This window comes from Bufo bufo, chromosome 4, assembly GCF_905171765.1.
Source record: "Bufo bufo chromosome 4, aBufBuf1.1, whole genome shotgun sequence".
Taxonomy (NCBI): Eukaryota; Metazoa; Chordata; class Amphibia; order Anura; family Bufonidae; genus Bufo; species Bufo bufo.
The window spans coordinates 70,764,692-70,791,953 of NC_053392.1; the positions used below are offsets into that span (position 1 = coordinate 70,764,692).

At 44.4% G+C, this 27,262-nt stretch overlaps 1 protein-coding gene across 1 annotated transcript in view; it reads right to left on the reverse strand.

The window, feature by feature from the left end:
* The window catches only part of LOC120997325 (cytosolic 5'-nucleotidase 1A-like), a 40,014-nt gene extending 19,451 nt beyond the window's left edge, over positions 1–20,563 (reverse strand). Inside the window, exons 1-2 of the mRNA XM_040427362.1 lie at positions 20,308–20,563; positions 19,819–19,986 (exon numbers count right to left, since the gene is read on the reverse strand). Coding sequence (XP_040283296.1) covers positions 19,819–19,986; positions 20,308–20,433 — 294 coding nt within the window. The 5' untranslated portion in view covers positions 20,434–20,563. The remainder of the gene's footprint in view (positions 1–19,818; positions 19,987–20,307) is intronic.
* Positions 20,564–27,262: the final 6,699 nt, after the last annotated feature.

Genomic DNA, 27,262 nt, shown 5'->3' on the forward strand with positions numbered 1-27,262 from the left:
CGTGATGTACATTTTTTTAATGGCCATCACACGTCCATTTTATGACCAATGCTAGTCTATGGGGTTATTCACGTGGCAGTTTTTTTGACTGCTGTCAAAAAATAGAACATGTTCTATCTTGTCCGTTTTCCACTGACCGACTGCCCCCATACAATTGAATGGGTCTGTTATTAACGTCCGTTTCTCAGAAAGACATCAGAGAAAAAAACGTCCATTACAAATGGACAGTTTATCTGTTTTTAACACACTTTTTTTTTCCACTGTCGTGTGCATATAGCCTTGGAACTTTTTAGAAAAATTGGGGTCAAATTTTCAAATTTTAGACACAATTCGCTCATCTCTAGGAGGCATCATTGAAGTGAACAGAGTACATACTGGGCTGTAATAAAAACCCATCGGGACTCCATGTGCAGCTCTACAGGTTCTGCCATGGGGCTGAACTCTAAAGATGTCTATTTGCTTTCACTTGCTTTTTTTTTTTTATAATCATATTATGTGGCTGCTTTTAGTATTCTGACACAATAATGATGTAATGTCATGAGGCTTGGTATAAAGCTAATAACAACTGAAAGTGTTTTTTTTACTCCTTTAAGTTCTGTTCATTCTCACATTACAGACCAAGCTATGTAGAAATACAGTCAGTTACCAACCAATAATTACCTTATGATCTACACAAAATTGTACACCTAATTCATTTATACATAACCACATGGTTTGAAGGGCGTGACTGGTATTTAAACACACAAGCACTAACATCCCTGTATATAATAACATATTAGAGTTTACCAATGCAATTCTTTAAGTTGTCTCTCAGTTATATCTGTTTACGCTAAAAAAAACTAAAAATTTTCCAGAACTAGTAAATTTATTGATATTACAGAAAAGGGTTTCTCCGCTCTAAAAAAAAAAATGGTCTTCCTCTCTGGAGGACTAATCTTGGGTATGCATTACAAAGTGACTTATTCATTTGAATGGGAGCCATGTAATACCACCTTTCTCCTTTAGTGGCCACTGCAGGAGAAAGGTGCGGTGGACGCCAGCTTCTGCTGTCAATCACAGTGGGTGCAGATGGGTGAACCCTAGGTAATAGCGATATTACCCTAGGCATCCCTAAAAATGCACGTAGGTGTTGTTAGATGGTGTGTTATCCAGATTTTTAAAAGGGAATCCTCCTTGAACCTGCATTTTATCTTGTGCAAAGTATCCAGCATTGTGTATTAGGTTTCCCTTAAACAAAATAGAGTGAGCAAATAAATCCTGAATGTTATCTAATCTAATACTACAGGTGAGGGCTTGCTCCAAGGTGTGATTTGCAACTGAACTATGTGTGCCAAGATCTAAGCAAATAAGAAACAACTCTACTCAATCAACCATCAGAGTGAGATAACTATTAAACACCCTGAAATCCCCAATTCATTAACCAGGATTGTCATAAAACTTACATTTTAGGCTAGAAAATCCCATATAATTTGTAAGGATTAAAATAAAATGACAGCGAGAGACTAATAAAACGGAGCACAGAGGTATCTGACCTGTTTTTAGAAGTGATAGATTTTCTGAGTATAATTTCCCCTGCATTTCATCTCTACCATCCCTAAAATTCAAACTACAAAATGCATCCTTTTTAAAGGAAATGATCTATGCCTTTTAGGCAAAACATATTTCTAAAGAATTTTTGGTGGTTATTTCTAATTTTCCATTTCACAGTCTAGTTCCAAATGTAGCAATCATCAATCATCTTGACTCTTAATGAAATAAGTAAATAATGGCAATAAAGGGTTTCTGCAGTTTTTTTAAACTGATGATCTATCCTCTGGATAGATCATCAGCATCTGATCAGCGGGGGTCCGACACCCGGGACCCTCGCCAATCAGCTGTTTGAGAAGGCAGCGGCGATGGCAGTAGTGCCGTGGCCTTCTCGCTATTTACCGCAGGCCCAGTGACGTCACGACTAGTATCCAATGGCCTGGGCGGGGCTAAGCTCCATTCAAGTGAACAGAGCTTAGCCCCGCCCAGGCCAGCGCCGCTGCTTTCTCAAACAGCTGATTGGCGGGGGTCCCGGGTGTCGGACCCCCACCGATCATCAGTTTAAAAAAACTGCAGAACCCCTTTAAATTAGCTTTTTTAGTGGCTTCCAATGGCTTTTGTGATATGATAGCGCAGTAAGGGTTACTGCAAAGGGTTAATTGCTAATAATAATAATGTTACATTACCGAGTTAGAAATTGTGAATTGTATGGACAGTTAATGGTTAACTTCTTAGCTGACTGTGTTAGGTTGCCAGAAGATGGACTTGGTCTGCCCCCTAGTTAGTTAGAGCGTTAGTCAGTAAATAGTCTAATTCTGCCTGAGGAACAGTGAAGACCTACATTTTTAGGCTCCTCAGAGCTAGGCCTGAGCTCAGAGAACCCTTATCTCTGGGACTTCTACAACCTCCAATGTGCTCCAGAGAGCAGGAAGTTAGAAGGTATAGAACCACAAGGCTGTGCATTGGAGTCAGTCAGCAAGCGATTGTGCAAGTTTATGGCAGAGAGACCTTACTGCTGTGAGAGGGAACATTGCTAATGCACCCTTCCACACTTTGAGATAGTTTGGCCCACTGTATCTTATATCTGCACCCCCTCGGCCTGGGAACTGCATAAGCTTACCAAAAAACCTCATTGCATGCCCAAGGTTCTACAGAGTGAGACTTTAGAGAAAGACAAGTAGAAGGAGTACTACAACCCTCATTATTGCTGCTATCCATACATTACATTTGGGAAACAATTGCACTGTTATATGCTTTGGAATTGTGCCTTGTTATTACTGGGTGAACTACTACTCCCATTTTGAAATAGTGAAAAGAGACTTTATTTATTACAACCAACTGGCCTGGTTCCTGACTCCACCATCTGCTGGCCACTTCACCTACTCCCCTATCTTGCACCCAGACAAACACCGAACTCCAAGAGCACCCAACTACCACCAGAAAGGAGTCCAAATTCTAGGGAGGGCCCCGAGGGAAGAAAGTCATATCGGAATGGGGATTGCCACCCAGAACTAGGAGTACCAGCACCATCATCACAGCCTTGACTACTTTCCCATCCTCCACGCACTCCCCAGTGGGTCAATGCACTGCAGGCATGATGAAATGATGCGAGTACCACTCCCACCCTCATAGCAACTACCAATCCCATCCTCCATGCACTCCCTGGCGAGTTGCTTGATGCGATATCAAACTCAAGTTTAGAACTGCTCCATATATATATTTTTTTTTTATATAAAAAAAAAATCCTGAACTTTTTGAACTGGACACTGAGCCTCATAATAGGCGCCACTTCTTGGTCTCATCTCATTATCATCACAGACAGGATTACAATGACTGATACACCTATATATACAGATGACATCGATCGCCCATGTAGTTGCTGTAAAGCATCTCTTTAAATGCTGTTAGCAACAACTCAGGCAAGATGACGCTCACAGAAGTCCAGGAATTGAGATACAGGGAGCTGTCTACCTCTGACATGACTACTGCCACGGTGGGGAGTGGGGGAAACCCCCCACCGTGCGGTGTCAAAGGGTAAAAGGGGATCAGCCTGGCCAAAAGGAGTAATAAGGGAGCAGGTCACCTCCTACTGCGTCCCTAATCCTCTCCCTGACTCCTCACCATATGAGCGACCCCGATGGTAGGACGACTCATACTCAGGATTCCTAGAGACCCTAAGTCGCCCTGGTAATCCCTCACCAAGGAGCCGGGAAGAGACGACCTGTTCGTCCCAGTCATGGAGGAACAGGAGTCTCTATCTGAGGCCAGGCTGCAAGGAGAGGGGAACACATACAGCTATAAGGAAATGGCAGGTAAGTGAAACCAATAACACACTTACCTGCCACAGACACACTGACTGGAACCCGTGCACTAGTGCTGGTGTCTACACCAACATTAAAGGACACAGCACACACCACAAACCACACAGGACACCCAGGACACCCATAGCTGCAATAAAACATGAGACAGGGGAATGTCTAGTAAACATGCTGGACACCAAACACCACCAGACAAGTAACACCAAGCTAGACGTACAAACACCCTGAACATAACCCACTCCATACAAATAGGGACAGGAAGGGAAGGAGACACCGGGATAACATTGCTGGAGACATCGATGTCAAATTAGGTGGCCCTCACACTGGAAGATGGAACAACCAGACAAGGAGCACACACCAAGGCTGGAGTACAACTGACTCCTGACCTTAAGCCACAGGTATAAGAAGCACCTAGTGACCACACCCAGCAAGGTAGTTAACCCTTACTGCACCAGACAGGGGAAGGCTACAACTTAAAGGGGAAGTGCACACACCAGCCACAACGTTGCCCCCGGCAGCAGCAAGCATGGCACCAGTGTCACGGCGCGCACAGCAAAGGCCGTGACAACTACTACTACTGCACTTTGATTTACAGGGCTAGGCAGTGTAAATGTCATCACACCTGGCCCTGTCAATGTTAAGAGGGCATGGCAGTTGCAGAGAGAGCAGAGCTTCTAGGTGTAATGGCAACGCCCCTGTTGCTCCTAGAGGCTCATTTGCATATATTAAAACATCATTTTTCTCAGCAATGCGGGCAAATATGAACATGGGACCAACACAGATGCCTTCAGCTGCCAAGTGCACGTGGAACAGGTCAGCCAGTGTCATAGGTAACGGTTGACAGATGCCCTTTAAGGCAGAAAGGACCCCGCAAAAATATCAAAAACATTCCGATCAGCTCAGGGCCGTTTTAACACATTGGTGTACCAGTGCAATATTTTTTAACCTCCTCAGGACCGCCGTACGCAGGATTGCGTCTTTGCGGCGGCCCTGCTCTTCTGGGTGGACGCGCCGGCGCGTCCTCTCGCTAGACGCGAGATTTCCTGTGAACGGAAGGTAAGAGAGTGGATCTCCAGCCTGCCAGCGGCGATCGTTCGCTGGCAGGCTGGAGATGTGATTTTTTTAACCCCTAACAGGTATATTAGACGCTGTTTTGATAACAGCGTCTAATATACCTGCTACCTGGTCCTCTGGTGGTCCCTTTTGCTTGGATCGACTACCAGAGGACACAGGTAGCTCAGTAAATATGTTGCACCAAGCACCACTATACTACACCCCCCCCCCCTTGTCACTTATTAACCCCTTATTCACCCTTGATCACCCCTGATCACCCCATATAGACTCCCTGATCACCCCCCTGTCATTGATTACCCCCCTGTCATTGATCAACCCCCTGTAAAGCTCCATTCAGATGTCCGCATGATTTTTACGGATCCACTGATAGATGGATCGGATCCTTCAAAACGCATACGGACGTCTGAATGAAGCCTTACAGGGGTGTGATCAATGACTGTGGTTATCACCCCATATAGACTCCCTGATCACCCCCCTGTCATTGATTACCCCCCTGTCATTGATCAACCCCCTGTAAAGCTCCATTCAGATGTCCGCATGATTTTTACGGATCCACTGATAGATGGATCGGATCCGCAAAACGCATACGGGCGTCTGAATGAAGCCTTACAGGGGCGTGATCAATGACTGTGGTTATCACCCCATATAGACTCCCTGATCACCCCCCTGTCATTGATCACCCCCCTGTCATTGATCAACCCCCTGTAAAGCTCCATTCAGACGTCCGCATGATTTTTACGGATCCACTGATAGATGGATCGGATCCGCAAAACACATACAGGCGTCTCCCTGGAGCCTTCCAGGGGGGGTGATCACCCCATATAGACTCCCTGATCACTCCCCTGTCATTGATCACCCCCCCTGTCATTGATCACCCCCCCCTGTCATGCTGCATTCAGATGTCCGTATGATTTTTACTGATCCACGGATACATGGATCGGATCCGCAAAACACATACGGACATCTGAATGGAGCCTTACAGGGGGGTGATCTGCCCATATTGACTCTCTGATCACCCCCCTGTCATTGATCACCCCCCTGTCATTGATCACCCCCCTGTAAGGCTCCATTCAGACATTTTTTTGGCCCAAGTTAGCGGAAATTATTTTTTTTTTTCTTACAAAGTCTCATATTCCACTAACTTGTGTCAAAAAATAAAATCTCACATGAACTCCCCATACCCCTCACGGAATCCAAATGCGTAAAGTTTTTAGACATTTATATTCCAGACTTCTTCTCACGCTTTAGGGCCCCTAGAATGCCAGGGCAGTATAAATACCCCACATGTGACCCCATTTCGGAAAGAAGACACCCCAAGGTATTCCGTGAGGGGCATATTGAGTCCATGAAAGATTGAAATTTTTGTCCCAAGTTAGCGGAAAAATCAATTTCTGCTAACTTGTGCCAAAAAAAAAAAAATTCTATGAACTCGCCATGCCCCTCATTGAATACCTTGGGGTGTCTTCTTTCCAAAATGGGGTCACATGTGGGGTATTTATACTGCCCTGGCATTCTAGGGGTCCTAAAGCGTGAGAAGAAGTCTGGGATCCAAATGTCTAAAAATGCCCTCATAAAATGAATGTGGGCCCCTTTGCGCATCTAGGCTGCAAAAAAGTGTCACACATGTGGTATCGCCGTACTCAGGAGAAGTTGGGGAATGTGTTTTGGGGTGTCATTTTACATATACCCATGCTGGGTGAGATAAATATCTTGGTCAAATGCCAACTTTGTATAAAAAAATGGGAAAAGTTGTCTTTTGCCAAGATATTTTTCTCACCCAGCATGGGTATATGTAAAAAGACACCCCAAAACACATTGCCCAACTTCTCCTGAATACGGCAATACCACATGTGTGACACTTTTTTGCAGCCTAGGTGGGCAAAGGGGCCCACATTCCAAAGAGCACCTTTAGGATTTCACAGGTCATTTACCTACTTACCACACATTAGGGCCCCTGGAAAATGCCAGGGCAGTATAACTACCCCACAAGTGACCCCATTTTGGAAAGAAGACACCCCAAGGTATTCCGTGAGGGGCATGGCGAGTTCCTAGAATTTTTTATTTTTTGTCACAAGTTAGTGGAAAATGATGATTTTTTTTTTTCATACAAAGTCTCATATTCCACTAACTTGTGACAAAAAATAAAAACTTCCATGAACTCACTATGCCCATCAGCGAATACCTTGGGGTCTCTTCTTTCCAAAATGGGGTCACTTGTGGGGTAGTTATACTGCCTTGGCATTCTAGGGGCCCAAATGTGTGGTAAGGAGTTTGAAATCAAATTCTGTAAAAAATGACCAGTGAAATCCGAAAGGTGCTCTTTGGAATATGGGCCCCTTTGCCCACCTAGGCTGCAAAAAAGTGTCACACATCTGTTATCTCCGTACTCAGGAGAAGTTGGGGGAATGTGTTTTGGGGTGTCATTTTACATATATCCATGCTGGGTGAGAGAAATAACTTGGCAAAAGACAACTTTTCCCATTTTTTTATACAAGGTTGGCATATGACCAAGATATTTATCTCACCCAGCATGGGTATATGTAAAAAGACACCCCAAAACACATTCCTCAACTTCTCCTGAATACAGAGATACCAGATGTGTGACACTTTTTTGCAGCCTAGGTGGGCAAAGGGGCCCATATTCCAAAGAGCACCTTTCGGATTTCACTGGTCATTTTTTACAGAATTTGATTTCAAACTCCTTACCACACATTTGGGCCCCTAGAATGCCAGGGCAGTATAACTACCCCACAAGTGACCCCATTTTGGAAAGAAGAGACCCCAAGGTATTTCGTGATGGGCATAGTGAGTTCATAGAACTTTTTATTTTTTGTCACAAGTTAGTGGAATATGAGACTTTGTAAGAAAAAAAAAAAAAAAAAATCATCATCATTTTCCGCTAACTTGTGACAAAAAATAAAAAGTTCTATGAACTCACTATGCCCATCAGCGAATACCTTAGGGTGTCTACTTTCCGAAATGGGGTCATTTGTGGGGTGTTTGTACTGTCTGGCCATTGTAGAACCTCAGGAAACATGACAGGTGCTCAGAAAGTCAGAGCTGCTTCAAAAAGCGGAAATTCACATTTTTGTACCATAGTTTGTAAACGCTATAACTTTTACCCAAACCATTTTTTTTTTTACCCAAACATTTTTTTTTTTATCAAAGACATGTAGAACAATAAATTTAGAGCAAAATTTATATATGGATCTCGTTTTTTTTTTGCAAAATTTTACAACTGAAAGTGAAAAATGTCATTTTTTTGCAAAAAAATCGTTAAATTTCGATTAATAACAAAAAAAGTAAAAATGTCAGCAGCAATGAAATACAACCAAATGAAAGCTCTATTAGTGAGAAGAAAAGGAGGTAAAATTCATTTGGGTGGTAAGTTGCATGACCGAGCAATAAACGGTGAAAGTAGTGTAGGTCAGAAGTGTAAAGCACTGGGGGCTGAGGTGGTTAAGATACCCTCTCAAATATCGTTCATCCCTCTCCCCCACCCCTCCTGCAACACACACACTTTCTTGAAACGCTTGGAAGCCTATAGAGCAGCAGTGTATTATATCATACATATATACAGTGGGTGGATTTATCAAACTGCTGTAAAGTAGAACTGGCTTAGTTGCCCATAGCAACCAATCATATTCCACCTTTCATTTTCCAAAGGAGCTCTGAAAAATGTAAGGTGGAATCTGATTGGTTGCTATGGGCAACTAAGACAGTTTTCCTTTACACCAGTTTTGATAAATCTCTCCCACGCAGTGTATCTGGTGCCAGCTGTAGAAACGTGTTACCGCAGCATGAAGAGATAATGCCCTCGACATTTCACATTCCACCCACACATTGTTCCAGCTTCCAAGGAGCAAGTGATCCATCAGAGGATCCACAACATCCGTCCTGGCTACTGAGCCCAGTGCAGTACAGCGCCAGAGCCGCTCGTACACATGCCAGTCCACTACTTGTTTAAGAAAACTGTTTGGCAGGGGCGGATTGAGAATTTATAGTAAATTAAAATAAAATAAACATAAAAGAGACCTCAAATTGTAGGTGGTGGGGCCTGCACAATTATCATTTCTTTTTTAAAGTAACTGTAGCTAATTCATGTCTGATCTATCACAATGAACCACATGTAATGACAAATGCAGATTTCAGACATTTTCATATACGCACCCTTTTAACCTCCTAACAGTCACATTAAAATTGTAAAAACCCTCCCAAAAATGTTACTTTTTTTATTGCACTTTTTTAATGTGTGTGCATTTTTAACCCCTTAGTCATATAATTAATTTTAGACAAGCACCAATAATATTTTTCCCCCTTTGTGTTCTAGCAGTCATAACTTAATTTTTTCTTCTAATTTTATTTTTTATTTTTATTTTTTATATTTATTTTTTAGGAACCATTTTCGGGTATATATGGTGTATTGAATAACTTTTATTATTTTATTTTTAGGGGGAAAGATAAAAAAAGCAATTTGAACATTATTTTGTATAATTTATTTACGATGTTCACTGTGTGGTATAAGTAACATAACTTTATTATGTGGGTCACTACTACAATGATGATAATGCCACATTTTTTACTATTTTTTCTTTCCTCCTGCAGGCTGTCAGCTCTGCAACTGCTCTCCCTCTTCATCCAGACTGTAGAGGAAGGGGGGCGGCTGTTTTTACTGCTCATATCTCTAGTTTGGTACCAGCTGGAGATATGGGCCTTGTGTTCTTTGAAAGCTGGCATAATGACAGCAATATCTTTACTACATGGGAAGATATCACTGTTAGAAATCGGGATGCAGTGAATACAGCTGACAGTGAAAGTAAAAGCAGACTTTACCCGTGATTATTCCCAACTCCATTTCTAACAGCGATATCTCCAGTTTAGCTTGGACTACAGCCTGAAATGCCAGCTTTCAAACAATACCAGTTCCATGCTTCTAGCTGCTACCATTCAGGAGATATCAGCAGCTAAAAGCAAACTCGCCCACCACTTCAGCTCAGGCAAAACAGTCAAAGAGGACCTTTCATGGGATTATGTGTTAGAAACTGGTATGTTTACCAGATAGGGTGTCCCCTACAGATGCTAGTACTTTTTTTTTCTTTCTAAAATAACCCTCCATTCCAGTGCAGTGTCCCCCGCTGTTTTTGGTGCCTCATACTGTATGTTAATTTAGAGTATCGGTACAGGGAGGAGGATTTGACCGGGTTTCTCAATGGGCATATCCTTCTCCCTGGCCGTAGCGTGGTCCAATCACAGTGGAGAGAATGTTAGCAGTTTTTTCTCCCTGGCTGTGACACTCTCCACTGCGACTGGACCACGCTACAGCAAGGGAGAAGGAGACCCCCATTGGGAATCCCGGCCATCTCATATGTGCTGGCATCTGTAGGCTCCGCCCTATCTGGTAAGCATATCAGTTTCTAACACATAATCCCTTGAAAGGTCCTCTTTAAGTACTTGTCCCACAGCCCCAGCTGAGTTCGGGCAGAACAGTTAGGTGGTTAATGGACAGTCTGTTTGGTACTTGGGATAGATAAGACCGGGTTCTCCTCACTGTTTAGTTTTTCGTTCTTCTGATCCGTCAGAACAACAGTAAAATAATGAGAAAAATGGATCCTGTATTTTAAGCATCCGTTATGCTAATTAATACACATTTGGCATCCATTTGAGCCATTTCTATCTGAGATCCATTATTTTAGATGGAATAAAAAGAAATGCGTGCATTTTGCGGCCATGTATGTTCTATCTTTTTGTGAAATTATGATAATCCATGTGCTTTCCCCATCCGTATGTCTGTTCCGCAAAAGATAGAACATGCCTTATTCTTGGCCGCAAAATGTAGTCAATAGGTCCACACAAAAAAACTGATGCAACACGGACGTCATCCGTAGTTTGCAGATTTTTTTTTGGTAATCTGCAGTGGAACCTGACAGCAAGTGTTTCATTTACTTGCAGTGCCCCAAGAGGGGAAATGTAGAATTACATGTTGTCCATTGATATCAATGTGGTATCTAATTCATTGTGGTATCAATGTGTTGTCCATTTCCACTCTGGCTATTCGGTAGGTTCTGCACGATGGACTATGTCTGGACATAATTCGAGATATTATCCTAAATGTGTTTGCACAGTGTTTCCGCAACAGGCAGACATGAGGCCGGATTACAGACAGGCCCTGACAGTTATCTTCTCACATACACCTTGTTTATTCAGCAGCTCCTGACACAGTAGACGGGAAACCCTATAAATTCTGAATACATAAATCTTTGCTCTATCCTCTTTAATCTCTGGATAAAAGCATCCATCAGCAATAGATTTATGAGACATTGAATTGGGGTTGGCAATGCGACCGTAAAGAGGGGGATTATAATATCTGTGGTATACGCAGAAGCATTGTCTATGTTGTATCCAACCTGTCATCTTAAACTAACGAAAAAGTCGCCATTCAATTACCCATAACTGCAGGGGAAGACATGTTTCCAATGATTGTAGTAATCTGAACAAGTAGGGGGTGACCCTGAGGTGAAGACTGATAGACATAAGTGATGTTCTGAACAAACCAGAACATGATACAACCCTAGGATAAATTGTCATAGACATTTAGACTGTGATCGGGGGCTGTAAGACGAAAGCTGATATTGGGGTTCAGCCACACATGGTGTAAATGTTTAAGATACCCCGCAGACCAGTCCTCAGGGCCCACCTGCCGGTTATGTTTTCAGGATTTCCTTAGTATTCAGCAGGTGATATTGGGTATTTTCAGTGCATCAGGACTTACCGCAGGTATTCATTCTGTGGAATATTCTCAAATCATGACCGGTAGGTGGGCCCTGAAGACTGGAGTTGGGAAACACTGCCGCAGAGGTTTAGTAGCAGCAAAGTGGACGGTATTTGTCCAAATCTCATCCACACGCTTTCCGCAAGAAAATCCGCATATAACTTTGCAGCATTTCCATACAAAAATCCATACTATGCGGCAGAGATTTTGCCACAGTAACCTTGCCATAGCATAGGTGAGAAATGGATCATAGCTTGGAACGTCACCCTTGAGCCCACCACTGATCACTATAACGGGGCCCAACTGGTGGAAGAGTCCTTTTATAAAAACGCAGCTGTGTCCAAAGTGGGATAAACTCAGGACAAACTTGAGAAAATTTATCAGGCCTGGAGCTGCCTCTTTCAAACTGTCAACCGTGGCAATCGGTATCACCAGGGCTAATGATCAGAGGGCAATAATGCCACAATACTAGGGCTTAATGGCCAGGATCAGTGATTTCGTCACTCCCAGCCGATGCTGTGGCCATTCCTAATCATGACCAGGATCTGTGTGGGGGGCAGCTTCTGCAGAGGCAGGGCCTTAGCTATAAGGGAAGCGGCAGCTTTGGGGCCCGAACTCAGTATGGGCCCACCTAGAAGGAAGACTAGAAGATTTTTTTTTTTGTCAGGGCCCCCTCAACAGTATTATACAATGCCATTATATACGGTGACACTATAGGAAACGGACGGACTAGCTGCCAGGCCTCATCTGAGGCATGCCATCTTGACTATCCTAGGAGTGGGAGTTGCACAGGATTTGGGAGTTGCTGGGGGAGGAGGGCCCGTTCAAAAATTTGCTGCGGGGCCCAGTTATTTCTAGTTACGCCACTGTGCAGGGGGTATGCAGCAGAGCGTGTTTGCCTTCAAAAAGTCCATGACATGGATGCACCACCAGGACCACCAGAGTGGAGGTTGCTTTTAGAAAAGTCAATTTTATTCTGGTCTTTAAAGTAGAACAAGCTGACAATATGACCTCCTCACCTCATACACCAACAGGTCCGACCAGACAAGTCTCAACCTTGATATTGCTCTTCAGTTTCAAGACCTCACAGCATGGGAACCGAACCTTAAGAGTCACCTCATTAAAGCCAATTATGTAAAATCTCTATGGACCTGATATGACTGGTTTCTTTCATAATATGGCAATAAATTTTTCATTGAATATACGAGTTTTGTTTCTGTCTAGAAAGCCCTCTATGAGATACTCTAGCTCAGGGTTTCTCAACTCCGGTCCTCGGGACCCACCTACCAGTCATGTTTTCAGGATTTCCTTAGTATTGAGCAGGTGATATAATTAGTGTCCATGCATCAGGACCTACCACAGGTATTCATTCTGTGGGATATTCTCAAATCCGGATCGGTAGGTGGGCCCTGAGGACTGGAGTTGAGAAACCCTACTCTAGCTCATGGTGGGCAACCTGCGGCACATGTGTCAAAAGGTGGCACATAGACCGCATTCTGCTGGCATGCCAGTTTCCAAATGACAGCAAAACTTTTCAGCCTTGTCGCCATTTGTTGGATGCCCCGCCACCGCGTTGTATAGCTGAATGAAAAAATCTTCAGACGCATCATGCACAATGCATCTCCTAGGCCTGCCCCTCATGTATCTTCCCCGGCCTCCACAGAGGAATGATAGCAGAGAGTGGCACTCTGCTATGCTACTGGCTGCCTGCTACTGTACCTCGCTGCTGCACGTCTCCTCCTCAGGACTGCCACAAATGAAGAAAGGTATTTGAATGTACTGGGGGTTGGGAGAAGGATGGTGAGCTTTGAAACATCGGTTAACGAGCATGTGACCAGATTTGGGATGGAGGTCGAGCTTGGGGAGATGTAGGAATATGTGTGTGACCAGATTTGGGGTGGGGGGGAAGAAGGTGAGCTTGGGGAGATGGAGGAATGAACATGTGACCAGATTAGGGCTGTGAGTTTGGAGAGGTGGGGGAACGAGCAATGTGACCAATTCGGGGGTGGGGGGAGGATGGTGGTGAAGGGAAGCTTTTTGACTACTTTGAGGGAAGGAGTAGTGAGCCTGAAAATGATTGCTGTGGGGGGTGCAGTAGGGATGGTGAGTGTGTGTGTGTGTGTGGGGGGGGAAGGGGTGAGGTCTAGGTGTGATTGGTGCAACTCTGAATCTTAAAATATTGAGGGTGACCAGTATATGGGGCTCTACTGTTTGTATATTTGCCTGGTGGCAACTTTTCTAAAAAGTTGGAAACCTCTATAAAGGGGTTGTCTCATCATGGACAATGGGGGCATATCGCTAGGATATGCCCCCATTGTCTTATAGGTGCGGGTCCCACCGCTGGGACCCGCACCTATATCGAGAAGGGAAGGAGGGTGCACTGAGCATGCGCAGCTGCTCTCCATTCATTTTCTATGGGGCCGGCAAAAATAGCTATTTCCGTCGGACACTTAGAAATGAAGGGGAGAGGGAGCCGCGCATGCGCGGTATGCTCCCATTCACTTCTATGGGGAGCCGGTTTGGTGGTGGCCGGACCGGAGTCCTTCAGCCACCACCTTGCGGGGCTCCGTTCTCGATATAGGTGCGGGTCCAAGCGGTGGGACCTGCACCTATAAGACAATGGGGCATATCCTAGCCTTATGCCCCCATTGTTCATGATGAGAAAACCCCTTTTAATTCCATTTACCTTACAGAAATCCATGTGCTTTCTGCCCCATTCAAATGAATGGAACAGATTTTCAGTTTCAGAATTTTTTGCCACAATATCTGCCGAGTGTGAAGGCGTCCTAAGCCATGTAGGTCAGGCAGTGTTGTTGAGAAGTTTGGGACACCTGGTTTATGTCACATATTTGTGTTATATTACTTTCCTGTATGGCTCGGCACACAGAGCGTCAGCCTTAATTTTTTTTTTAAATCAGCACTCCGCACAAAAAAGGTTGTCGACCCCTGCTCTAGCTCATAGAGAGGGGTCCCTCATTCAGAGTCAGGAGCTGCCATGAAGACTGTTTGTTACTCTGAAGGGCCTGGCACATTTATGCATCACCACCGACTTCAATAAGAAATGTGCAATGCTTAATTTGCCCTGTGGGGGCTCTGCAGGGAATCTAAAATATTTATTTACGGGTTTGCCCACAAATTACTACTGATCACCTGTATTTTCTGATGCTGAGAACATCGGATTGGTGGAGTGCTAGGTGACAGACGCATACCGATTTAATATTGATGATCTATCCTGATGATAAGTCATCAATATCTAGGACCCGGGCAACCCCTTTAGGCCTCATGGCCATGACCATATGTATTTTACGGTCCGAAAATTTCATTTCCGCAAAATACGAATACCGCCCTTGTTGCATCAGCATTTTTGTGGACCCATTGACCTCAATGGGTCTGTATTCCACATTTTGTGACCAAGTATAGGACATATTCTATCCATTTGCGGAATGGACATACAGATGCAGTAAGCATATGGATCATTCATGTGCTTTCCGCATCTGTATGTCCTTTCCGCAAAAATGCAAACCACGGACTCATTGAAATCAAAAGGGCCAAAAAAAAAAGCGGACAACATACAGACCGCATCCATATTTTGCAGATCCTCAGTTTTCAGACTGCAAAAGGGTCATGGTCGTGTGCATGAGAGGGACATGAGTGGACTGCCTGGGTGACTTGGAGGGGGTAAGAAGGACTCTGTTGATCATAATTTTAGGACAATTATGGCTGAAACTTATGTACACTATGAGTAATACTTTTTTAATATCTGCTACATTCTTTCTCTTTTTGTTTCTATAGACAACAATCATTGATAATATTCTTCTGTTTATGGCATTACATTGCCTAACAGACAATATGTACAGTGAATGCCTCGGTGTAATCAGTGCACAGAAGGTCGAAGGTAAGAAATGACTCACTACTGAAATCACCCTTCTGGGCCACACTTACTACGGCATGATGAAAACTGATAAACTCAAGGGCATTAATGCCATAGAGGCAGCAAGAACATATGGCTGCTATGGGGCCCTTACAGAGAGTGGCCTGGTCCTGGTTGGTATCATCCCCTTTGAAACGGGGAGGGGCAAAAACCTGTCCTCCACAACCTTGTTAGCAAACATGGGGTACCAAACTGGACCAATGGTCAGAGGACATGAAGGGGGAACCAACAACAGGCCTCACGGTCCTGGGTGGAAAAACTATAGTGGGGGCTTCAGTTTGATCATCAATGTCAAATTGATAGTCTATCACCTGTTTGCCAGATGCCAGGAGCTGGACCCATGGTGTCTGTGAGCAGAAAACCAATGAAAGTTATCTCCTGACATATCATAAATATTTACTAGAGGACAACATACAGTATATGGGGTCCAGGACTGGATTCTCCACTGACGAGAATAAGGGGGTGTGGTTCTCAGTAAAACACTCAAATCTCTGGAATTGCTGACAGTCAATGGGGCCTTCAAAGAAGGTTTCTTTGCCTTTATTTTGTATTAACTTTCTGAAATATCTGACCATTGATAATGGATATTATATCCTCTACCAAGGACTGCTACCATAGTATGACCATCATATGACCCGTGCTGCTGCAGTAAGTTAATGCAAATAAATGCGATGAATTGCTCAGTATTGTACATACTTATTGAAATTGTATGGACAACCTAACGCTTAATATTTTGGCAAGTTGTTACGTTGCCAGGGGTATGGACCAGATATGTCCCCTGGTTAGTTAGATAGTGTGTGTCTAGCCAAGCTACAGACAACACCTACATGTGCAAGCTCCTGAGGGCTAGGCCCAAGTTCAGAGAACCCTGGTCTCCGAGTCTACAGCTACCAAAGCGAAGCATCCCTACTACAAAAACACTCCTGAGAGATGGATATTAGAAGGTCTAGAACCCACAAGGAAGTGGACTGGATTCAGACAACAAGGTACTATGCTTGTTTATGGCAGAACGACTTTTCTGCAGTGATAGGATTCCTTAGCAATGTTCCCTATCACACTTTGAGACTGACTGGCCAACTGTATCGAATATCTGCACCCCTCAGTCCGGGAACTGCAGACTTAATTAATCGGAACCTCATTGCATGCCTATAGTTCTGCTGAGAGACTGGAAAGTGTCTTTAGAGAGAGAGGGATTACTACAACTTCCATCATTGTTGTTCTCCATACCACCAGGCAGGAGCCTCAAGGTCAGGGTGTCCTCCAAGAGAAAAAAGGGTACCTCCTCCAGTTACTGCATGGCCATGGGGAGCACCAGAATGGATATAGCCACTGTGAACTCCAAGTGCCACCACTATCATCAGAGGCTCGACAACCCCTGCCATCCTCCATGAATACTCCCTATCGGGTTGATGCACTGCATGCAGGCATGATGCCGTGACGTCCTGACTTGTGCTTCGAGTAATGTGCTCTATTTGTCATAGGAAAAGGTCTAGGTGAATATTACTAGGGCCATTATATTTGTTCGGGAAGGGGGGGTGCTAAGGTGGTATTACTATTGTAAGCAGTCACTGAGAGGGCTTTCTTACAGTCTGGGGGACAAGGGGGTATAATTACTCTGAGAGGCACAAAGGAGGCATCATCTCTGTGGGCCACACAAAGAGGGCACCGAGTGGAAGCACCATTACCTGTTGTTACAAGGAGGGGGACAACCAAGGCGACTAAACCGGATTGGACATGTGTGGGGGAGGGATTGGGCGGGATTAGAGGTGTGAATTTTTTTTGGCACTAAGCGCACTGTAGCAGTTGTTCTGCTTTGCTTTCTTTTAAAGTAGCTATAGATTATGAATACTAAATATCTTAAATTCCTCTATTATAAGAGGCGGAATTCCCTTCCAAGTTGGGCTTGTCAAATGCCACCTACGGTTTCTGTTACTGACACTCTAATAATAGCTATCGGGGGCATTGCAGAGATTGCAGTTGCACCAGAGTCTGGAAAACAAGAGAGCCCAATGGGTCCATCTACCCTATATGAGGAGAGCAGTACTATAAATGTCATGTGATAGTTGAGGGGCGGGGTTACAGATATTGCAATGAGACCCTGGAGATTCACGTTGCTGTGGTAACATCACTGTAGACAACACCTCTCCATGACCCCTTCATTACCCATCTCTCCATATGACCACCAAACCTGTCTTGGGTAGGGGTGATGATTTCTTGGAAGACATGGAGAGTAGCGTTGAAGTGCCTCTGTACTTTGGGAAATTTTAGCGACATATCAAAAGTTTTTGATTGGTGGGGTACTGAGACCCCCACTGATTGCTAGAACAAAGACAAGCGCTCACATATCACAATCTCTCTCTTCGCTGTAGGAGAGCCCCATAGACTATCTACTGAGCGTGTCTCCTATAGTGAGCAGAGAGGGCACGCTATGTGAGCGTTTTTCACTCCTCTTTTAGCGATCAGTGGGGGTCTCAGCACTCAGACCCCCGCCAATGAAAACTTTTGATATGTCTCTATGACATATCAAAAGTTTTCCCAAAGTACAGGCCCACTTTAAGGTACATCTAGGGAAAAAAACACTACGACCCGCATTTATTAACCCCCTGTACGTCAGAAAACTGGTATCAAAAAGTCTCACATTTTGGTGCCCAGGTGTAATTATACCTGACATTTTTGCCAGCTGCCTTCCTAGCATGGATTCCAGTTCTGGCAAACGGATCTGCAGAGATGTGCCACAAATAAATATGAAACTCCTATACGGGTGATTCTATTAGGACATGGAACATGATTAGACACAGGTACTACAGTGGACAGTAGGAGGCAACTGTGTGATGGCCAGAAATGTCATCCATGGCTTCTATTCTACTTAATAGGAGCCATATATGAGACTGTAGGAACGCCCAAAGTGTCACCCATATCTCTCAACCATCAATGTCAGACTGGACAAGAGAATTAGAATTATATTTGGATAAAGCAGCTCGTGTTCTATAAATGCAGAATCTTTCATGTTAAGTAAGATGTCCAGAATAGACACTCCCATGCCAAATTCTTCTCTAGTCGGAGATGTCAATGGTGGGTGGAATGCCACCTCCCCCCACACCTGCAGGTTCTCTGCTAAATTTGTAATGTGGTTTCTTCAGCTGAAGAAGAAGAATGTCAAGAACGTGAGATGGGAAGGAACTTGCAGGCAGGGCTGCTGCATCTGACAGCTGAGGGGGAAGGTTGGATGTAGGAGGAGGAGGAGGTAGACATCTACACAGGGGCCAATGGTACCTCCCGAAGAATCGCAATCTCCCTCTAACCTGCAGAAGTTGCAATCACAACCTGGACAACTTCAGCTTTGCAATGATGGGCATCAAAATGTGTACAGGGTGTTAAAGGACACTGATCCTGAGGTCTGTCTTGTTTGCAAGCTACTGTTCCCTGTTATCAACCATTTCAGGCTAGGACGAGGCCTGGAGTTACTGAACGAAGGACTAAAGAAAGGTCTACTCCTGTGATCACTACTTCACCTCCAGCAAATGTCCACATAGGTCTAAGGCTAAGTTCACACGAACGTGTGTGATCCGTGGCCGTATTGCGGCCCGCAAATTATGGGCCGCAATACACGGCCACAGTTCCGTGTGCATTCCGCATCATGGATGCGGACCCATTCACTTCAATGGGTCCGCAAATCCGGAATAGCGAAACGGCCGCACGGAACGGGACCCCTCGGAAGCACTACGGAGTGCTTCCGTGGGGTTGCGTCCCGTACTTCCGTTCCCGCAAAAAGATAGAACATGTCCTATCTTTTTGCGGAACGGCCGGATCGCGGACCCATTAAAGTGAATGGGTCCGCGATCCGATGCGGCTGACCTACGGCCGGCAATCGTGCATTGCGGCCCGCAATTTGCGGGCCGCAGCATGGGCACGGGTCACACACGTTCGTGTGAACTCGGCCTAAGGATCCATGGGAAGCTCCATTGGGATCACAGATTGTGTAGTTTTGGATGACGATGGAAAAACCTGACAGATCCCATTATACTGTCAGTGAGTGGGCTCCTTTAGCTGCCACCGGTGTCCATCACGTGACGGACCTGGAACTGGACGTCGTTTCCGTTAATGACAGAAACCACGATGCAGATGTGAATAGACCCTAAGAGCGGACAATGTGAAACCCTAAAAGTGAGGTGCAGAGAAGTGTGACCATCATAGATTACCTTCACGAAGGGAAATGCAGGCCCAGTCTCGAGAGGTTCCTCTTCGTGTTCCTGTTGGTAGATCACATACTTCTCCACCCCTTCTTCTTCATACATCTTCCTCTCCTTCACCATGTTGAACAGAACCCGGGATGACACAGCGATGGTGATCGCATTCTGGGGCTTGGGCTGCAGAAGTAAAGCAGATAGTGTTGAGCGAACTTCTGTTTTAAGTTCGGCGTCTAAAGTTCGGCTTCCGGTTAGCGGAGGATCCCGATATGGATTCCGAATTCCGTTGTGGTCCGTGGTAGCGGAATCAATAATGGCCGATTATTGATTCCGCTACCACGGACCACAACGGAATTTGGAATCCATATCGGGATTCTCCGCTAACCGGAAGCCGAACTTTAGACGCCGAACTTAAAACAGAAGTTCGCTCAACACTAAAAGCAGAGAGTTATAATGCGATGCGAGGATTCTGGATTGTTGCAGATACTCGGGGGTACTTACCAGCTTGGGCTTCTTCTTGGAGGCAATGCTGTCATAAAAGGCCTTGGCAGCACCGGTGTCATGCTGGCCTTCAGTTCCTGCAGCAGCAGCAGATGATGCTTGTGTGGTGTCCTTGGCTGCGCTCATCGTGTGGCTCTAGTCCTGGACCTGGGCTGATGATGGCAGCTGCTCGCTCCTGCCTGTCGCTGCAATATATAATGGAAGGAAAGTTTCAGCAGGAGCCGGCGGTTTACTATACAGTTAGGACACTTCCTTGTCACTTACGTAACAAGACTGGACATCAATAGGAAGCTGAACCAACGCCCTCTGCTTACTGACTCATCCTGGGAAGGAGGGGCGCTGTGCAAACTAGAGCATGAGTAGTCAAGGGAGGCTGGGCCAGGGAGTGGTGAAAGCCAGGCCTTGCACATACCAGGCAATTAACATGCTATGGGCCAGAGCTGCTCGCCCCTCCTATGTTCCCCTGCAAACAATACACCCATCTATAGGCTGCCCTGCAGCAAGCCAAGCCTGCTCTGACAAGGGAGCGCCTGTCACTTACCTGTACTGTTTACTAAAGATGCAGATGTAGCAGAGACGAATATGTCTCTTCAAGAGAATATGCGTCTTGAAGCTGCAGCTGTCGGGGATGCTAGGAGTTGTAGTTCCACAACAGCTGCAGAGTCACAGTTTAAAGGCCACAGTCATAAAGACTATCTATACCTCTACTGCCCAGGCTTGCACCACTGCTATATTCTGCCTCTATGATATATGACGGTAAAAAAAAAAAAATTAGCACGTTGCCGTAAACTAGGAGCGGTAGGTAACGTTTGTGCAATCAGTTTTCTGCAGATAATGTATTCAGTTTACCTGCAGTCCTATGTAAAACGAATGAAGACTTATCTACATTTTCAGCACCGCTACACCTAACAGACTTAAGCTCTGAAACACATAACAAGCTCAGCTCTGCTACATGTTCAGGGAGAAGAAATCCTATCATGGAAATAGCATCAGGTTATTTTGCCGAGATGGAAACTTTTTTCATGTTCCCATCATCTAAATATATCCACGTTTAAATGCAGAATTCAGACCGAGAGTGAACTATGTGGAGGTCCATCAGACGGGGAAGCAACAAGTAATGCTGCCTATGGACAACGCGGCAGATATACTGCAGCTGGGGCTAGACGGCGACATGTGGTGCGTGATAATAAGCCGTGCGACAAAAAGGGCACAACTACACTGCGACATGTGTCGTGCGACATTCATGTCCCACCAGCGTCACACGTTTTTTGTAATGATCATCAATGGTGTCGCACTGTGACATGCGACATACTGCGACGCGACAGTCACACAAAAATCGCATGTCACAGTGAGACACCCTTGATCATTATAAAAAAATTTGCGCGACTTTTCTGCTACAAGAAATCATTATTATTATTTATTTTAATAAGAAATCAAGCGACAAATGACGCCGTGTAGCCTAAGTTTTACTACGACTGCCTTTTTAAGCCAGTCTTAGTTTCCCCCTCTGCGCTGCTGTAAGATCCATCTAATTTATGACGAGGCGTGTGTCAGCCGAACCTGCCATTCTCTGCGGGTTTGGCCAAAAAAAGACTAATATGTACTGGCATTGCAGACACTTAGGATCCATTCACACGTCCGTAATTTGGGTCCGCATTCGTTCCGCAATTTGCGGACCCATTCACTTTCAATGGGGCTGGAACGGATACAAATCCACATTTCCTGGATCCGCATCCGCATTTTCGGGATCCGCATCCGTTTTTTCGGGATCCGTTTTTTCGGGATCCGCAATTTTGTTCCTGGAAAAAATAGAACATGTCCTATTCTTGTCCGCAATTGCGGACCAGAAAAGGCATTTTCTATTATAGTGTCTGTGATGTGCGGATCCGCAAATTGCGGATCGCACATTGCAGGTGTCCGTGTTTTGCGGATCCGCAAAACACTTACGGACGTGTGAATGGACCCTTAGGGGGAGATTGATCAAAACTAGTGTAAAGGAAGACTGGCTTAGTTGCCCATAGCAACCAATCAGATCTCACCTTTAATTTTTCAGAGCTCCTTTAGAAAATGAAAGGTGGATTTTGATTGGTTGCTATGGGCAACTGAGCTAGTTCTACTTTACAGCAGTTTTGTGAAATCTCCCCCAAGGCCTTGTTCACATTGCTCTATCCTTGAAGGTGTCCGTGAAGGATCTGCTTTGGTCCTTTGACCCTCTGTGTGTCATCCAGTGCAGGGGTACGTGTGCTGTCCCTGGAAAATACAGACGGCACACATCAGTGAAAAACAGAAATGTGAACAAGGCCTTAGTAAGAGGCAAATTGCAGACCAGCAAAACACGGATACCGGCAGAGTGCATTCCACCTTTTTTCAAACATCCGGCCCATAATATCACTGTCCTATCCTTGTCCGTAATCCGGACCGTAATACGGACAAGAATAGGACATGTTATATTTTTTGTTGGTGTCTAGGGTGGCCACTGGCTTCACCCCAGAAAGCTGGACCTCACCGACCACACCCACCTCAGTGAAGCCCCACCCTGCCTCCGTGAAGCCACGCCCGATCGCCGGCCGGGGGAAAAAACAGGGGGAGGCGAGGGACAAACTTACTGAAGGTGAGCTGGGGGCAGCCGGGGTGCTTCTCTCCCCCTCAGTCAGCCACAGGGAGCATTGTCTGTGGCTCCAGTGACTGACTGGGGTGAGAGAAGCCTCAGTCAGTTGCTGCAGCTCACGCTCAGACAGCGCAGTGCTGCTGTCTGAGCGTGAGCTACTGAAAGGGTGGACATCCCTGCGTCTGTCCAGGCCCTGCGCAGACAGAGGACAGGGAGCCAGAAAACCGGACGTCTGGCCACCCTAAGGCCCCTTTCACACGGGCGAGTATTCCGCGCGGGTGCAATGCGTGACGTGAACGCATTGCACCCGCACTGAATCCGGACCGATTCATTTCTATGGGGCTGTGCACATGAGCGGAGATTTTCACGCATCACTTGTGCGCTGCGTGAAGATCGCAGCATGCTCTATATTCTGCGTTTTTCACGCAACGCAGGCACCATAGAAGTGAATGGGGCTGCGTGAAAATCGCAAGCATCCGCAAGCAAGTGCGGATGCGGTGCGATTTTAACGCATGGTTGCTAGGTAACGATCGGGCCGGGGACCCGATCTGTATTATTTTCCCTTATAACATAGTTATAAGGTAAAATAATAGCATTCTGAATACAGAATGGAAAGTAAAATAGTGATGGAGGGGTTAAAAAAATAAATAAATAACTCACCGAGTCCACTTGATCGCGTAGTTGCGGATCTCTGTCTTCTTCTGTAATGTTGAGCTGCCGGCTAAGGACCTGTGGTGACGTCACATCACACGGTCCAATCACATGGTCCCTCACCATGGTGATGAACCATGTGATTGGACCATGTGATGAGCACAGTGACGTCACCACGGGTCTTTTGCCAGGTCCTGAAGATAGAACAGAGACCGGCAGCTATGGAGCAGGTAAGTTAACTTTTTTTTTTTAATTTTTAACCCCTCCATCCCTAATTTACTTTGCATTCTGTATTAAGAATGCTATTATTTTACCTTATAACTATGTTATAAAGGAAAATAATAAAATCTACACAACACCTAACTCAAACCTGAACTTCAGTGATGAAGTCCAGGTTTGGGTCTGGGTACCAAACATGGCGATTTTTCTCATGCGAGTGCAAAATGCATTAAAACGCTTTGCACTCGCGTGAAAAAATTGCGCATTTTACCGCAACGCACCCGCATCTTATCGGGCCCTCACATGCCACGCTCGTGTGAAAGAGTCCTAACAGTGTCTGTATCTTTTGCGGCCTCGTTAAAGTGAATAGGTCTGCATCCGCCCTGCAAAAAGGTGGATCGGATGCTGAAAAAAAATAAGTGTGTGCGCATGAGCCCTAAATCTGTGTAAGACACACCAATTTGCTTGCCACTTTTGAAAAGTGGTCAGAGAAATGATGGTACTAATATGACCATGAATCCTATTAACCACTTCCCATCTGGGCCCTTTGCCCCCTTCCTGACCAGGCCAAATTTTGCAAAACTGACATATCTCACTTTATGTGGTAATAACTTTGGAACGCCTTTATTTATCCAAGTCATTCAGAGATTGTTTTCTCGTGACACATTGTACTTCATGATAGTCATAAATTTGAGTCAAAATATTTCACCTTTATTTATGAAAAAATCCCAAATTTACCCAAAAATTTGAAAAATTCGCAATTTTCTAAATTTCAATTTCTCTGCTTTTAAAACAGAAAGTGATACCTCATAAAATATTTATTATTTAACATTCCCCATATGTCTACTTTATGTTGGCATCATTTTGGAAATGTCATTTTATTTTTTTAGGACGTTAGAAGGCTTAGAAGTTTAGAAGCAATTCTTCAAATTTTTAAGAAAATTGCCAAAACCCACTTTATAAGGACCAGTTCAGGTCTGAAGTCACTTTGTGGGGCCTACATAGTGGATACCCCCATAAATGACCCCATTGTAGAAACTACACCCCTCAAGGTATTCAAAACCGATTTTACAAACTTTGTTAACCCTTTAGGCGTTCCACAAGAATTAAAGGAAAATGGAGATCAAATTTTTAAATTTCACTTTTTTGGCAGATTTTCCATTTGAATCAATTTTTTTCTTTAACACATCGATGGTTAACAGCCAAACAAAACTCAATATTTATTACCCAGATTCTGTGGTTTACAGAAACACCCCACATGTGGTCGTAAACTGCTGTATGGGCACACGGCAGGGCGCAGAAGGAAAGGAACTCCACATGGTTTTTAGATGCCATGTCCTATTTGAAGCCCCCTGATGCACCCTTACAGTAGAAACTCCCAAGAAGTGACCCCATTTTGGAAACTAGGGGATAAGGTGCCAGTTTTATTAGTACTATTTTTGGGTACATATGATTTTTTGATCATTCATTATAACACTTTATGGGGCAAGGTGACCAAAAAATTGGTTGTTTTAGCACAGTTTCTATTTATTTATTTTTACAGCGTTCACCTGAGGGGTTCAGTCAAGTGACATTTTTATAGAGCAGATTGTTACGGACGTGGCGATACCTAATATGTATACTTTTTCTCATTTATTAAAGTTTTACACAATAATAGCATTTTTGAAACCAAAAAATTATGTTTTAATGTGTCCATGTTCTGAGAGCTATAGTTTTTTTATTTTTTGAGAGATTTTCTTATGTAGGGGCTCATTTTTTGTGGGATGAGGTGACGGTTTTATTGGTACCATTTTGTGGGACATACGCGTTTTTGATCACTTGGTGTTGCACCTTTTGTGATGCAAGGTGACAAAAATTGCTTGTTTTGACACCGTTTTTTTTTTTGTTTTTTTTACGGTGTTCACCCGAGGGGTTAGGTCATGTGATATTTTTATAGAGCTGGTTTTTACGGACGCGGCAATACCTAATATGTATACTTTTTTTTATTTGTTTCACTTTAACACAATAATAGCATTTTTGAAACCAAAAAAATGATGTTTTAGTGTCTCCATGTTCTAAGAGCTATAGTTTTTTTATTTTTTGAGAGATTTTCTTATGTAGGGGCTTATTTTTTGCGGGATGAGGTGACTGTTTTATTGGTACCATTTTGTGGGACATACGCGTTTTTGATCACTTGGTGTTGCACCTTTTGTGATGCAAGGTGACAAAAATTGCTTGTTTTGACACAGTTTTTTTTATTTATTTTTTACGGTGTTCACCCGAGGGGTTAGGTCATGTGATATTTTTATAGAGCTGGTTTTTACGGACGCGGCAATACTAAATATGTCTATTTTATTTTATTTTTTCTATTTTTAATTTTATTTTTTATTCCTTACTTGGGATTTTTTTTTTTTTTTACATGTGAAACTTTTTTTTATTTTATTTTTTCAACCCTTTATTTTATTTTTATTTTATTTTACACTTTTCGTCCCCCATAAGGTCATACAAGACCTCTGGGGGACATTTACTTCACTTTTTATTTTTTTTTTCACTGTTGATTTCTCCTGTAACTGGGGCTGACATAGTAGCCCCAGTTACAGGACAAATGCACCCCTATAGAGGCTGTACAGCAGCAATCCAGCACTGTACAGCCTCAGTGCAGGGCTGATCGAGGTCTCTGAGAGACCTCACACAGCTCCTGCACACTCCGGTCACGGCGGTCACATGACCGCCGGGCCGGAACAGGAAGCGCACAGCGCTTCCTGCTCTGCAGACACAGCGCTCGGTGAGCGCTGTGTCTGCAGCGATCGTGAAGGCAGGGACACCTGGGCACTGTCCCTGCCTTGTCTTAGATTAGCGTGCAGCTGCTATTTCTGACAGGACGTTTTAAAACGTGTTGTCAGAAATAGACGTCCACCCATAGGACGTTTATATCCTATGGGCGGACGTGAGGCGGTTAAAGGGGTATTCCCATCTTAGGCCTATTGCACACGACCGTATGGCTTTTTTTAGTGTTTTGCGGTCCGTTTTTCACGGATCCGTTGTTCCGTTTTTTGTTTCCGTTTCAGTTCCGTTTTTCCGTTCTGTTTTTCCGTTCCGTTTTTCCGTATGGCATGTACAGTATACAATAATTACATAGATAAAATTGGGCTGGGCATAACATTTTCAATAGATGGTTCAGGAAAAAACGGAACGGAAACGGAAGACATACAGATGCATTTCCGTATGTGTTCCTTTTTTTTGCGGATCCATTGACTTGAATGGAGCCACGGACCGTGATTTGCGGGCAATAATAGGACATGTTCTATGTTAAAACGGAATGGAAAAACGGAAATACGGAAACGGAATGCATACGGAGTACATTCCGTTTTTTTTGCGGAACTATTGAAATGAATGGTTCCGTATACGGACCGTATACGGAACGCAAAAAACGGCCAGTAAACGGGAAAAAAAACGGCCGTGTGCAGGAGGCCTTATCGTACATCTACAGAATGGTGA